The following is a 16,439-nucleotide window of genomic DNA, read 5'->3' on the forward strand; positions in this document are numbered from 1 at the left end:
GAGATGAAATACTACATTTACTAAGGACTTATAAGGCAAATAAAATAAACACATCTGCCCTGAAGATAAGGATAGTGCTGACAGATCAACTTCCAGTTCATTGCGCACCGCGATGTCCTCCCCCTCCCCCCCTGCAGAGCAGCGTGAAATTGATAAACAGACTTCGGAATGGTTAGAGAAACAAAGAATATGCCTTTATCCATTTTTTGCAGCAATTCCACTTTTTGTTTGATGGACATCGAAACATGCTTTTGCTTTGCAGATCCTTTGGCAGCTCCAGAATCAGAAATTCTTTCTGACATAATCGAAAGTTCAAGCTTACTTTTATAAAATTGCTCTAACAGTCTGCAAAAAATAATAAGCCGGATCCAATTCAAAGATTAAGGAACAACACAATCTGCAACATTAACTGAAATAGATAATTAGATAATTTTAGCTTAGGTTACATCGTCCGTTATACATTAAACGCGCATGTGTAAACGAATATGTGCATGCGTCAACACACAATGCGTTGATGCATGAGCAGAAAGTTTGTAGCTTTGAGGTCGGGACTATAGATCATTCCGGATTAAAGACTTTTGACTGTATATATATATATATATATAAATCTGAAAGGGTTCAAATTTTTATGATTGCCCAAAAAAAGCTTCTTTTTAATTTAATATGGTTTATCAATAAGGATTATCCATAGACATGGCACAGGTGGAATAGCAAAACATTTTATAGAATATTAGATGAATGTGCATTTAGACTAACATGGGAACATTATACAGCTTCTGCATATTGGAAAAATGAAAAAATATATAACATCATTCATTAAAATTATTTAATGTTTTTATTACACATAACATGAATTACCGTATTTGACGGCATATAAGACGCACCCTTATTTAGAAGGCCACACACAAAGAAAAAAGCGCGAACTTAAAATGTGGTTTTAGTTCTCATGTTTCGTAAAAGCCAAATAAACAATCATTGAATGCAATTACCAAACATATTTTTATTAAGGAAAATTAACAAACGGCAAGCTATTTTGAACATGATATGTAAATTTCAATAATGAATAAATGAATGAACGGCAAGCAATCAAACATAATACAAAATAAAGCAGAAGCAACAAAAAACACAGATTCAAGGAAAACGTTGCCTATCACGAAATTAGACTTTAATCACTTTCAAAACCATAATCCTTTTCACTATTATCATCATCGAAAATGAGAATCACTACTGTTTCCGTCATCGCTAGTATCACTTTCTTTGAATAATGCGTCATCTTCTGTACCGTCAAGAGCATTACTGATTCCGCACTTCTTAAAGGACTTAACAATTACTTCAGCCTTTACGTCCTCCCAAGATCTTTTCACCCACTCGCACACTTGTGAAATAGAGGGCCGGGGCGTGATGTGGCTCTCCCATCCACTTGTTCCATCATTCTCGCACTTTTACCTTAAATGGCTTATTTGCCGATACATGTAAAGGCTGCAATTGGCTAGTCAGCGCACCAGGAATGACAGCTATCTGTGTTTTTAATTCTCTCACTTTATTCTTTATGGTTTCAGTTCTATGGATGCTAAACTGATCCAAAACCAAAAGAGAGAGTTTTCTTAAGAGTCCACCAGGTTGCCTCGCCCCTACGTTTTGTAACCACAGTTTCATTCCAGCTTCGTCCATTCAGCCTTTCGGATGAGCATGAACAATTACGCCCGTTAGAAGTTTTTCTCTCGAATATGAAAAACGGCGGTAGTTTTGTGCCATCAACACATGTTAGAACTACCGTATATCAGGTTTTTTCATGACCTGTGGTTTTTATGGTTATTGATTTAGACCCTTTAATACTCACAGTCTTGTTGGATGGTACATCAAATGTGAGTGGAATTTCATCCATATTTCCTATTTGACAGAACTCAAAAGAAGTTTTCTTGCGTGCATTTATAACAAACCTATGAAATGTATTTTTTCTTCTTAATCTGCTGGCATTTTCTGTGCAATAGTTGTTTTTGTGTGCATTGATAAACCTTGCCTTTTCATGAACTGTAGCACCAGCCCTCAGACCCTGAAAAGTTCCAATTCCCATGTTCTGCAAATCCTTTGGCTTCATTGATTATCATTTTGGTTGAAACATTCCAGATTTCCTTTTACCTATCACCCACACTTTTATGGCATTTTCAAGTTTGGGCCAAGACAGAGCTGGGCATCGAAGGTTATGTTTTTGTTTTTCAGCAGTTTTCAATTGATCTTCCTGCAGTCACCAAGTACATATAATTTTTTCGGTAGGTGGTGGACCGAAATGCCTTGCTGCTTGCTCTGTGTCTATGCACTTTGGTATAGTTTAACACTCTTAGTTTATACTGAATTGTCTAGCTTAATCTCTTGTTTCCTGTAGTCCTATTTTCCAGGATATATTTTTTTAACAAACAGTTTTAAGCACCAATACCGACACGTTTATACAGAGTAGCACCGATACCGACACGTGTGTCGGCTGAGTCAAAGAAAGTCTATGTAAAGAAGGAAAGGCTCCATAGACGTAATGTGACCATCGAACCTGTTCGAACTTCAACATCAGCTTCGAGCTTTGATGCTTCTTGGCGACAGATACTCATATTTCATGCATGCGCAAAATAATTATGGCAGATGTAGAAAAAAATATGTGTGTCTAGACCTTTATCCGGGCTAAAAATAGCATTCAGCATTGAAAGTTAACCTGCGTCCTTCTCATATAAGACGCAGGCAGGTAACTTTTTGAGACCAAATTTAGGGGAAAAAAGTGTATCTTATATGCCGTCAAATACGGTAAGAGCATTTTTATTTAAATCAATCAGATTTAAAAAGTTTTTTAAAAAATTTAAGAACTGAACTTGTTGTTTTTAAATATTTTATTAGTTAATAACAGACAGATTAAGTAGTAAAGAATAATACATTATGTTTTTCCGAATGGCAACAGACTCGAATAAAAACTAAAGCAATGCAAAATCATGTTTTGTGACTAATAGCCCTTTTGACTTAGTAATACTGTGATATATGTACAAATTAATATTCGTGTAATAAATGTACAACATTGGCAATAAAGGTCACAAATTTAACCGCTTGCCTGATTATTCCAAGTTATCTCGGGTTCGTATATATTGCAGTTGATTATTATCCCGAGAAAACTCGGGCGAAGCAGAATTTGTTAGTACGATTTCTTTTATCACGGTTTTATTCGGTCTGGAGGATATGAAAGAATATATTCAGCTTTGATTGGCAATTTGCCAAATTTTGTTGGTTGCACGATTCTTTTGGAGGGATTGGTCACGTGTTTCCTATTATATAGTATACATTGGCTTATGGATTAGTAATGTATAAAGAAGAATGCATGCGTTGAAAAAAAATAAAATGATAGCGATGATGCAAGATAGCGAAAGCAATGATTTTTCAGATAGTGCTTATGAAGAGGTAGAAAAAAAATAATTTAAAAAAAAAATCAAATCCAATGAAACAGTGTACTCTGTGCTCCCGTGAAAGAGATTCCAGCAGTAAGCCAGTAAGAAAAGAGACCAGATACCAGTGTAGAATGTCAGGCATCACTCTGTGTTGTCCCTTGTTTCAAAAACTATCATACAAAGATTAATATTTCACTTCTTTCCATTTGCCCGAGATAACTCGGGATAGTAAACTAATATTAAAAATAAATGCTTTTACACCTTCAAAAAATTAAAAATTCAACTTAAAACCTACATATTTTGATTTGTTTCGTTTTGTTGTATTTAATAATAAAATAAAAAAATGTGATGATTTTTTGCAATTTTTTTCAAAAAAATTTGTAAGGAAAGCGGTTAAATTTTGCCCACATTATTTTTTAGTAATGAAATCTAATAAAATTATTACATTTTGTTTCTGAAAAGAATTTAAAATTAAAGAATATTTTACGCTTAATATCAGAGATAAGCAATTATTACTAAAATTAAAACTTCTACAGATTAATAATATAACTTTTAAGGCAACTTGCTATTAAAACGGTCAATGAAACACAGCTTTTATAATAACCATTTTTATAGGTTAAATAAAGATTCCACATTTATTTTTGCATACTTAAATCTCTGAAATAAATAATTACTTTACAAGAAATAAGATTCAGATGCTATGAGGAAATTGGATTTCAATTACTAAAAATAAATGCAAAATAATGCATAATATGAAATTTTTTGAGGGGGGGAAATGAAGGTGCAACATATAAAGTGAAAATTTGAGTTGGAACTTTAAATTTATGATTCATTTAAATGAACTTAGTTCCACTTTTCATTTATAGATTTAAAAAAAAAATTATAACAAATTTTAATTGAAATATATTACATACATAAACTTCTGAAATCAATGCATACATTACATTTGAACATTTAAAAGCAAAAACTGATTACAGTACAACTTGGACAGGGATTTTGGACAGGGATACAGGAATTTTGGTACCAACTTATAATTCCAAATCACACATTTTTTACTTCTTAACAATTTATAGCCACAATTAATGAGAAGTAATATCACTAAGAGTATAAGTAAACATATTAACGCACACTACATTATTCCATGTGATAAGTTTAGACCACCTGCTCACAAGGTGAATTGTCAACACCTATGCTCATATTGCTCTGTAAGTTACAAAACATAGTACATATATATTCTGATGACTGTTTCAAAAAACTGTAACTAAACATTGCAATTTAGTGGAAGTTATGGATAAGTATGATGTTATGATTTGCTTTAGTTTTATTTAACAGAGACAAATTCTCTGCTAGCGTGGAAACATTCAACCTGCTTTGTTTTCTTATGTATAGTTGCTCAAAATTCTTGAAAGGCTGAACAAACTAATGAATTACGAGCTGTAAGATCAGAATATGTTCAAGTTAATCACTCCAACATAGTTTCATGGATCCCAATATTAGTCAGCACACTCATTACATTAACAGATTCAGGGACTCTGCAAAATGATGAAATGAAAAATACAACACAACTGTTCAACGGCACTTGTATTTAGGCAAATTTGCGAGTTCACGAAGATTACTTTTTGTTCCTATTTTAAATGCCATTAGAAATTTGTGACCATTGGAATGACTGCCATAAGTTTCTTGAATTTGTCTGTTAGATAATCTCATAGCTCAAGCTTGTATTAATTATGTTCTTTATATGCTGCATCCCTAACTTGTATCTGTTGATTTGTGATTACCTAACAGAATAAAGAGACATCTGTTCCTTTTTCTGAAGTCAGAATAACTGGCACAAGTTTGGCAGCACCTCTCCCAACTTTCATGGTCCAAGGGAAAATATATAAGTACCCAAAATAATGTTGATGTATATAAATATATGAAATTTTTCAAGATTTTCTATCTTACGTAAGGTTAAATGCTACAGAAGATCATGCTTTACTGCAGTGGCTCCCTTTATCTAATGACAATTTGTTTAGACAGAAGTTGATCAGTCTCATATAAGGGTGATTTTAAGCACATATTCATTCATAGCAGCTCAGCTAACCCCAGGTGCATTATGAATAGGTGATAGCTGCAGAATTACTTCAGTAGCACAAAATATACAACAGATAAAATTTTTGTTTATTTTTCACCAATGTTATATTAAATGATCATTTTTATATACTAAATCTTATTAGGTTCTATTTAATGCTAAATAGCCTGTTAAGTGATAATTTAGCAGTATTCACTCACTGTCGACTATGTAAATTATACATATATAAGCCCCACCCCACTCCATGCAGTTGTTTGTGTGCTAATATACTGGAGAACTTTTGTAACAGATTCATATTTATTTTATAGTAATGAATGAAAACAGATTAACATCTTAACTTTATGCTCATATGGAAAATGTGGTCAGCCTTTTTATTTAGCTGTTAAGTATTTAGTTATAGTTTATGAACATAAAAAACTACTTTTGTGAAGGGGTCGTTTTAGATAGGGTCATAGAAGAGTCCTGTATAGTGTAACAAGTATTTATTAACAGGTTTAAGTTACACACAGACATTACATTTAACTTTAAGAAAATTACAGAGCAAGAGTCTGATACAACCTATCAAGTGGGACACTTGGCTTTTACTGAAGTATTTCTCTGGCTACTCACCAGAGGGCACCATTGTTTTCACAGTTAGTGTAACAGTTTATGCTAAAGAATTGGTTGCACTTTTACTTACGCTTTGGTGTTTATCAACACTTTTCCTTGCTTAATTTATAACAACACATTAAAAAATATTCAATTTAAATATATGTATTTTTTTAGTTGGAGAAAGGACGGGGGATGAGCATCTAGCAATAGTAAATGGGATCCATGAGGCAAAAAAGGTTACCATTGCATTATGCAAAAGGCATTTTAAATTAACTCCTGTAGAAAGGAAATTTACAATATTCATATATTACATGTAATTTTACAACTACCATCAATCAATAATGATTTTGTTTAACATAATAATGATTTTGTTAAATAAATAATTTAAATACAGTCATAACACGTATTTTACAACTGTTCTAAAAAAATAACATACTCGGATTTGCTCCAAAACATTTGTTTCAACAGCTGATCTCTGCATATTTGAATTTGACTGAGCGGAGTTCATATTTGATGACAGTTTCTTCTAGAAAATCTAATACAAATCACTGTCCTACAGAAGAGGAGAAAATACACATAACTGTTAATATCATATTATAGATATAATTTTTAAAAAAATTTTAGGGATATATTTTCAAAGAAAGAAAAAATATGTAGAGCCATAAATATTGATATCGCCTAAAAATTTCACCTTCCCATCCCCCCAAAAACTTACTAGTATATTTCCATGTATAAATTGAGAAAATTTAGCATATTTTTTCTTCTTAAGTTTGGAACTTAGCTCTTATACGAGTTTGAACTGACTGACAAATAATTTAATCAAAAATATGAATAATTGAAAAAAAATATTTATTTTGTTTGATCATAATATACATAAATCAAATTTCTCAATATCACTTTCAGAATTATATATTCAAAAGTTTCTCAATGCTACAGACAAATCTGCCTGAATAATAGAATCTTCTACTAATGTTTCATGCCACCACCATCTGCCTTGCAAATAATGTGTTTACTTTTGTTTACAGCACTGTTGATGCTACTTTTTTTTTTTTTTTAACAATCAAATGTTGTTTCTGACCTATTTTACAAACTGATGAGATCTTGGCAGTTAGTGGATGATTTCAAAAGGGTGAGAACTTATCAATGCAGCTCATCTGATAAGTTTACATGATCAAGTACTCTAACTTTAGGCAACATGTAAATGGATTTATACAGCAAGTTTAAATTCAGCTCTCAAACAGGTTTTTGTATGGCTGAATTTTTGTAGCAAAGTTTTACCTCTTGGCTTATATTTAGAAAATGTGAAAAATAAAAAAATTATAATACACTTTTTCGGTCCTTTTGTTATACTGTTCAACAATAGCTTCATCATACAAAAAATATGACAGATTCTTATTAATATTACAGTGCATATTTTGATTAAGAAGTCAGAATTCCATCATCAAGTTCTATATTCTTTCATTTGAACATAACTTATTTTTGGTGGTATTGTACTACAGTAGATGTCTAGCTAACACGAAACATCAGTTCATCTTTCTCAACATTAAAGCAGTCACGTACGTAATTCTAATTTTTTATGAGCTTCTTCTCAGCTTCACATTACAAATGAACACAAATTAAATGTTCTTGTTCACAGATTTTAAAGCATCAAAAAGTTAGGCAGAGATAATAGGCATTAAGATTAAAAAAGCTTGATCTCCTAGAAAAAGGAACTAAGTTGTAATAATTTTCATAAAAAACAGTAAGAGTAAATATTAGTAATAATAGTAATAGTAAATACTAGTAGTCGTACGATTAGCAATATTACAGATTTATTAATTGAAGTTACTTTCACATATTTTTTTACCTAGTTTTTTTTTTTTAACAGATGATTTAAAAAACTGCTGATGACAATAAAAAATGTATGCACAAATAGAAAATTATTTTGTGTAATTTAAAAGATTTTATAAAGCCTTTTAAATATATGTTAGTGTATCTTTTTAATCTTTTATGTACGCTTTATAATATGCTACATTTCTCTTTTAAACTGTTGCTTTAGAAATAGTATACAATGACTACTTTTCCCTTCTCAATTTTCTAGCAGTAAAATTAGCAGGAAAAGAGGAGAAAATATGCAAGTAAATACAATATATATTTGACTCGCATATAACACTGCTTTACAATACTTACTTTGACATAACACTGATTTTTCTCAAATGGTATGGCAATTTTACCCCAAAGTGCCAAGCCATATAATAAGCAGTATTAACACTTAAGAATTAGCACTCAATTTTAATTTGATAATGTTAATTCAATTTTGTATATACAGTCAAAAGTCTTTAATCCGGACTCGGCGATTCCAGATTATCGGGTTTTCCTTGGATTATAGATCATCAGTTTAAATCTGGTAAAATGGCATGCAGAAATTATAAAATTAAAAATATGAAACCTTAATTTATGTAATAAAGAGCAATTATGATCTAAAGGGTATCAAAATTTACAAAAAAAAAAAAAAAAAAAGCTTAATATTTATTTGTTTACTTTATTAAACATTTCTTTTAATGTGAGTTGTTTAAGTTGCTTCGTTTCATGTGCTAATACTTTCTCTTTAATTCTATAAACAGACATACTTTCTTGTTCAGTTACAAAGTTTCGCTGTTCAAGTCCTATAATTGCTGTGTCGAGAATACCGACTAATTTGTCAATCGAAATTTTTTCGTTTTCAATAACCTCTCTGTCACTTTTTTCAGTATTGGAAGCAGTACATTGAAACATGCTTTCGCTTAGTAGATACTTTGGCAGCTCCAGAATCAGAAACTCTTTTTAACATAATCAAGCTTACTTTTTATAAATTGCTCTAACAGTCTGCAAAAAATAATAAGACGGATCCAAATAGAAGATTAAGGAACAGTGCAATCTGCAACATTAACTGAAATAAATAATTAGATAATTTTAGCCTAGTTTATACCGTCCATTATGCATTAAATGCACATGCATAAACGTATTATGCGCATGCGTAAAGGTATTATGTGCATGCATAAATGCATAATGCGTTTACGTATGCGCAGAAAGTTTGTAGCTTTGAGGTCTGAATTATAGATTATTCTGGATTATGGACGTCTGGATTAAAGACTTTTGACTGTATTTGATATCACTTTTTAAAGTAAACTTCCTTGTTTTATTATTTCAACTTTATGTTTAATCAAAACAACATTCAAGAAGTTTTTCTCATTTATTTTAAAAATTCAGAATTACAACTTATAAAAATTTGCAAAAGAAAATATTTTTAAGGTATATTTTGAAAAATAGAATTTTTTTAAAAAAATTTGAAGATATGCAAATTTAGATAGTAAAAATGATTGCCGATTACTTAAAAATGGCATAGGATTAAGTGGCAAAAGATGCCAAATCGGAAGATGATTGCATTTTGAACTACTAATATTCTTTTCACCTGGTTTTATTTCTCATTCTAGTTTTTTCAATGAAATTTAACAGATTGCTTTTTTCCATTGTAATATTATTTTAATTTACAAAAAACATCAAATTAGCAATTTTTCAAAATTGTAATAGTATTAATATTTTAATGGAAACTGATTAAATACAGAAGTAGAAATTTTGTTTACTTTCATTAACTACTGGCAGATTTTACTTGCAGATACTTTAAAAGAGCATTTTTCCCCCACCTAAACGTATCTAATTTTTTCTTTTAAACAGCTGAATAGTACTTACTAAAAATATAAATATAGATTAAAATAAAAAAAGACCATCTATCAAATTTGCATAAAATCCATAATGATATGCAGCATATGTTTCCCCAAATTGCCTATTTTAATAAACTTAGGCTTTTTAAATACGAGGGTAAGGTGAAATGCTCTCAGCCTGACCAAGAGATGGCACTCCAATCAGCAGAATTTATGTATACTGCCTGGGTTAAGTGTCTTAGTTCATATGACAAGTTTGAACTTGTTCTCTTAAGTAGTTCCTTTAAACGAATTTTCGCAGTAGACATCTTGCGTGTTATTCATTAAAATGAATAAACTTGAATATTGTAAAGTCATAAAATTCTTCAATTTTGATGGATTAAGCCCTAAGGAAATTCATCCGAAGTTGATAAAAGTTCACACAGACCTAGCTCCTTTCATGTCAACCATTAAAAAGTGAGCAGCTGAATTTAAACGTGGTGATACATCTCTCAAAGATGACCCATGTGAAGATCGGGCAAACACTGCAACCATGCCGAAAACCATCGAAAAAGTGCACAATATCGTGTTGGATGATAGGCAAGTGAGGATGAGTGAGATAGCTGAAGTTGTGGGGATATCGGAAGAAAGAGTGAGAAAGAATTAGGGATGTGAAAGCTCTGTGCAAGATGGGTGCCGCATTTGCTAAATGCAGATCAAAAGTAAATGTGCAAACGATTTTGACAGCAATCTTTGGACCGATTCAACAGGGATCCTACCGATTCTATGCGGCAATTTATCACCATGGATGAGACATGGGTCCATCATTACATGCCAGAAATGAAATAACAGTCCAAGCAGTGGGTGGAAGATCCTGGTTGTGTCAAAGAAAGCGAACGCAATCGCATCTGCTGGAAAGGTCATGGCCAGTGTGTTTTGGGATGCGAAAGGGAGTCTATTAATTGATTATTTTGCAAAAGGGAGAACAATTACAGGCAAATATTACTCCAACCTTCTTGACCAGCTGGATGCCATAATTCACGAGAAAAGACTTAGCATAATGAAAAAAACTCATCTTTCACTGGGACAAGGCACGGTTGATCTTTACAATATGGTAACTGGTAGTTTGGCGACATTTTGGAGGTGATAAAGGCACCTCCTGGCACTTTGGTAATAATGTGAGCAGTACTCAGTTCCGATTACGCATTATTTTGTGTGAGGGAAATGAGAGATCATGGGATATGTCATGTGATATTAATGGACGAATTACGGTTCTTTAATCGGAAAAGGGGGGGAGAAATTGGGAAAAAATCTGGAAATTTTGTATTTGGCTTTATTCTGTGTTGTGTGAAACAGTGTTCCTGAATTTTTGGATCCCATGGCCGTAACTAAAGTGAATTCGAAATGGGTATTTATGTATGTATTAATTTAATGTATGTGCTCATTTATATTTTAAGTAGTGTTTTTGAATTTCATTATATTTTAATTAAATGATAGTTATTTTGTGAATTTTATGTTTGTAGGAATTTGGTATACGTTTTAGTTGAAGTAAACGTGCATGGAAATAATTTAAATATCTGACAATATTTGTAATGGTTGCGGTATGAATTCGTTGGTGACGTGTATAATGTAATAGATGATTTAGAGGTAAAAGTTTTTGGATATTTTATTTATTTTATATGTGGAAATGTTCATTAGTTTTTCGCGATCAGGTAATTTCATATATGTTCTTTTTACCGGGTTTAAAGATTGAGAAAATTGTCATGTATTTTCATGAAATTTTTCTAATTTATGAGAAAAAAGCAGTGTACACGGATATAGTGAAGAGTGTGCGCAATGCCATTTTTGTGCAATTCTGGGATGTTTTTTTAAGTAAAAATAAGTCGGCGTGTACATGGTTTAGTGATATTTTAATTAAATGATAGTTATTTTGTGAATTTTAATATTTGTAGGAATTTGGCATACGTTTAAGTCGAAGTAAACGTGCATGGAAATAATTTAAATATTTGATACTAAGTATTTGTAATACTTGCGGTATGAATTCGTTGGTGACGTGTATAATGTAATAGATGATTTAGAGGTAAAAGTTTTTGGATATTTTATTTATTTTATATGTGGAAATGTTCATATTTGTAAAGGGTAAATACTTTTTCGCGATCAGGTAATTTCATATATGTTCTTTTTACCGGGTTTAAAGATTGAGAAAATTGTCATGTATTTTCGTGAAATTTTTCTAATTTATGAGAAAAAAGCAGTGTACATGGATATAGTGAAGGGTGTGCGCAATGCCATTTTTGTGCAATTCTGGGATTTTTTTTAAGTAAAAATAAGTCGGCGTGTACATGGTTTATGTGTATGTGTTATTTTGAAAAACGCGTAAGGAGTATGGTATTGTGCACTTTTTCCCAATTTTGCAGTGAATATTTGTCATGATTAAGCAGTTTTGTTAGATAAAATTTCTAGCATAAGTGTAATTCGGCTAGTAGATTGTTGGAAGAAGTGTTCAGTAGATAAAAAGAAAAGAAACATGTCTTTACTTCGTGAAGACAAAATGGCGGCGGGAAAAAAAAAAATAGAGGGTTGCTGTAGGAGAGTTGGTCGCCAAATTTTCGCCAAAAAAACGCCAAGTTACCATAATGTAAAGATCAACCCAAGGCACCTGTGCGTAAGGGTGTGCTGGTGATGGGAAGACTGGGATTTGAGGTACGATTTGCTCAGCCATCCTCCTTGTTCTCTTGATTTGAAATCAGACCCTCAGACTTCCAACTGTTCCCAAACTTGAAGAAATTTGTTTCTGGGAAGCACTTTGCATCCAATGAAGAAGAAAGGATTGCAGATGAATAATTTTACAATGTTCCAGACTCTCACAGGGTTCATAAACATTTCTGCACATGGAAATTAAGTACTTTTAAGGACCATTAATGGAAAAAATTAAGGACCTATGAGAAAATAGGAACTGAATAAATTCAATTAAAAACATTATCTATGCCTGAATTTCACTTTTGTAATACCACCCTAAAAATAAAATAGATCCTTAAGTAGTATGCATTATTACTAAACATGAAGTAATTAACATAATTATTACCGTATTTGACGGCATATAAGACGCACCCTTATTTAGACGGCCACACACAAGGAAAGAAAGTTTCAATAGCGTGGTTTCTTTTAGTTCTCACGTTTCGTAAAAGCCAAATAAACGATTATTGAATGCAATTACCTTCACGTATAAGACTACTGTGTCCTTCACGTATAAGACGCAGGTAACTTTTTTGAGACCAAATTTAAAAAAAAAAGTGCATCTTATATGCCGTCAAATACGGTAATAAGTTTGAAAATAAAATTAATTTTATGTAGTATTATCAAGTAGCATTAAATATTTTACATATATAATAGTTGGACATATTTGAAAGAAGATAATTGGCATTTACTAACAGTTAGCTTTATGTTGATTTTTTTTGTCTCATTTTGTCACATACTTGGTCAGTGTAGAGGTAGGCACTAGGCAGCAGAATTTAGGATCCACAGAGATTGCACTAGGTGGGAAAATACTTAGTGACAGCTATAGGTATCATGCATTAAGACATATTAGATGAATCTTTTAAATTGTAAGTTTTCAATTTCCTTATTAATAAAAAAATCCCTTTCTATAATGCCTGCCCATGTTATAAGATTAGAAGCATATTTGATATTTTCCATGCTTGTGTCTAGAATAGCAGGAGCACTACAAATTTAGATGTGCCTGTAAGTCCTTCAAAACTTAACAGAAGTGTTGTGTCACCAAATAGTAAAAGAGGTACAGTATCATCAAATTTTTCAAATGGACTATGTTACTCGATCTAGTAGGACTGTTAAACCTTATTATTTAAAAGAATATGTTTAGTTTTACTATTATTATTATTTTTGATAAAAAAAGGGAGGTGTTATATATGTAACTGTATCTATTATTATCTTTAATCATAACTGTACAATAGAATAGTAGATGAGCAATGTAGAATAAACGATGTTTGTGTATATCTTGTAATCATCACTGAGCACATATCCAACATATATAAAAAACAATGCAAACACTACAAATTACTTGCGTGAATTCTAGAATTCTAAATTATTTAAATGAATTTATATTTATGTGCATAAAAAAAAGTTAATTTTTATTACAAGTATTCATTTCAGAATTTACTTTAAATATCAGTTACTTCATCTCCACATTTTTCATTTAGCAATGTAATTTTACATTAAAAATCATATTACATATTTTATGTATAATGGACAAAAATCGAGTATGTATTATTTTTAATAATTAGTCAATGCAATTCTTTTTTTTATCTTAGTTCTTACAGAAAATATTTAAAAATAAGTAATAAAACAACTACATAATAAACAAATTTACAGAATTCACTTCTATAAATTACACAAAATCATATGCATGTTACACTACAGTAAATAAGTTTATTCTGTTTTAAAATTCAATAATAAATTACAAATATTCACATAAAGAAATGATTTATTGCCAATCCTACATTCAGTGCACTATTAAACATATATATACATTTTTTACGAAATAAAAACAAAACAAAATCTGAAATTCTATAGCTTTCATTCCCATGAAAGATGGTCATAATTTAAATTTAAAAATAAAGAAATAAATAACCATAAATTAAATAGAAGCATTAATGGAGATTATAATAATTGCTTCAGAAATATTTCTTTTAGAACATTTCTGCTACTTAAATCTAAACTAATTCTAAAATTTTCTTATCTATAATATACAGAATGCTCTCCAGCTTTACTTATAAACATAATCACTGGATGATTTCTTTAATAAATAGTTTATAGATACGTAAATGCATATTGCAAAAAATTCTTACACTGAATTATACACGCAACGAACTCTTGAGAGTTCAAGCTTCCAACAAACAACAACAATTAGAGCAATACTCACCAAATTTTTAAAAATAATCTCATAAAAGTTTCATAAATATTGATATGTCTCATAAAAGAACAGGTAGGTACATGAAAGATCGACTGTTAAGACATTGATTGCAAGTGCATGGACACACGTTTCTACCATCAATTAATGGCTTCATTTATTTACCTAATAGTACTTTCATTGCCATAGGGGAAAATTAAATTTCAAAGTCAAGGAAACAAAAGCAAAATGTGCTTATGCACGTTGTAACCTGTGCATGCATACGATAATTAAAAAATCATATAACATGCAAAACAATCTGTACAATGTAGTACAACAAACTACTCGAATAGCATGTTGGTATACATACTTTTTCGACGATCGCTCATATTCTTTCGCATGGTTTCACATTATAATTGAAATTCAGTTAATAATACCCGATAAAACTATGTTAAAATTCAATCTGCAATCACTTAGAATTGTATTATTATCTCATATTGTCACTGAAAATGAGAAAACTCAAGCCATTACTACAAACGGTTACGACTAAACAAATGTAAAACGCGGAAAAGTCGCGAAAACTAAAATATATTTATTAATAAACATTTTCTTCAGAATTTAAAAAAAAAAAAGCCAAAAAGCACCAAAAAATTAGTCCTTAAAGGACAAAGCCCCTTTGGACTAAAAAAAAAAAGAAAGAAAAGCAAAATCAAGAAGGAGAAGTAAGAACAACTGATGTATTGCGATTTAGCTGCGCAGATTTTCGTTACTAAGGGCCGTATCCTCCTACTGTGCGAAGAGATCCAACACCGAGGGCCCTATCCTCCTTGCGTGCGACGAGATCTCGATACGATAGTGACGTCATATATGACGGGTTTTTCGTGCGGAGCGACAATTTGCAATCCTCCAGCACCGATCGAAACCATTTCGTGCGGCGTAGCGATCGCCTGGTTTTCGGCTGCTGATGTGCAACCGTTTAAAAATCTTGCGATCGAAAAGTAATGGCGTCGGTGAATGTTTAGCAATGTATCTTTTAAATTGAATACATCATCGTAATTCAATTCAAAGAAGAATGTTCCGAAGCAGACTGGATACTTTTGCATTATCTGTTAAGCAGTTTATAAAGTTATTTAGAGAAGATAAACAGTTGAATTCTGTTCTGAAGTAACAGCTCTTACATTTTACTGGATTGCCGCCTGAGCTAAGAGTAAGTTACTTATTTGAATTGTTAAATTTCAGTCTAAAATTGTAAATAACTTAATCAGTTATTCTATAATTTATGTTTATATATGGTTACATGTGTCGTGATTTCTGGTTTTCTGATCAATTTCAGTTGTAGAAACATTTTAGCTGATCTTTACAATATGGTAACTGGTAGTTTGGCGACATTTTGGAGGCGATAAAGGTTACTACCTGGGACTTTGATAATAATGTGAGCAGTACTCAGTTCCGATTACGCATTATTTTGTGTGAGGGAAATGAGAGATCATGCGATATTAATGGACGGACGAATTACGGTTCTTTAATCGGAAAAGGGGGGGAATCGGGAAAAAATCTGGAAATTTTGTATTTGCCTTTATTCTGTGTTGTGTGAAACAGTGTTCGTTAATTTTTGGATCCCATGGCCCTAACTAAAGTGAATTCGAAATGGGTATTTAGTGGGATTGAAAGGCGTTGTAATAAGTGTTTCTTTAAGGTTGTGCGAGATAGAAGTAAAGATGTTTTATTAAGTTATTTATTTTACCTGGTACCTTGCTGGGAACTATAAGTATGATTTTAAAGATCCTGAAACA

At 31.4% G+C, this 16,439-nt stretch overlaps 1 protein-coding gene across 3 annotated transcripts in view; it reads right to left on the reverse strand.

Moving 5' to 3' along the window:
• The window catches only part of LOC118197251 (uncharacterized), a 205,292-nt gene extending 190,095 nt beyond the window's left edge, over positions 1-15,197 (reverse strand). Inside the window, exons 1-2 of one of the 3 annotated variants that reach the window (XM_085820489.1) lie at positions 15,017-15,197; positions 6,518-6,634 (exon numbers count right to left, since the gene is read on the reverse strand). In XM_085820489.1, the coding sequence (XP_085676615.1) occupies positions 6,518-6,589 (72 nt within the window). In that variant the 5' untranslated portion in view covers positions 6,590-6,634; positions 15,017-15,197. Of the gene's footprint in view, positions 1-6,517; positions 6,635-14,679; positions 14,829-15,016 lie in introns of those variants that run through there. The other 2 variants (XM_085820500.1, XM_085820494.1) reach the window with 2 other exon arrangements.
• Between the last annotated feature and the right edge of the window lie 1,242 nt (positions 15,198-16,439).

Source organism: Stegodyphus dumicola, chromosome 1, assembly GCF_044657685.1.
Source record: "Stegodyphus dumicola isolate Sdum_Otavi_A_Nest chromosome 1, ASM4465768v1".
NCBI lineage: Eukaryota > Metazoa > Arthropoda > Arachnida > Araneae > Eresidae > Stegodyphus > Stegodyphus dumicola.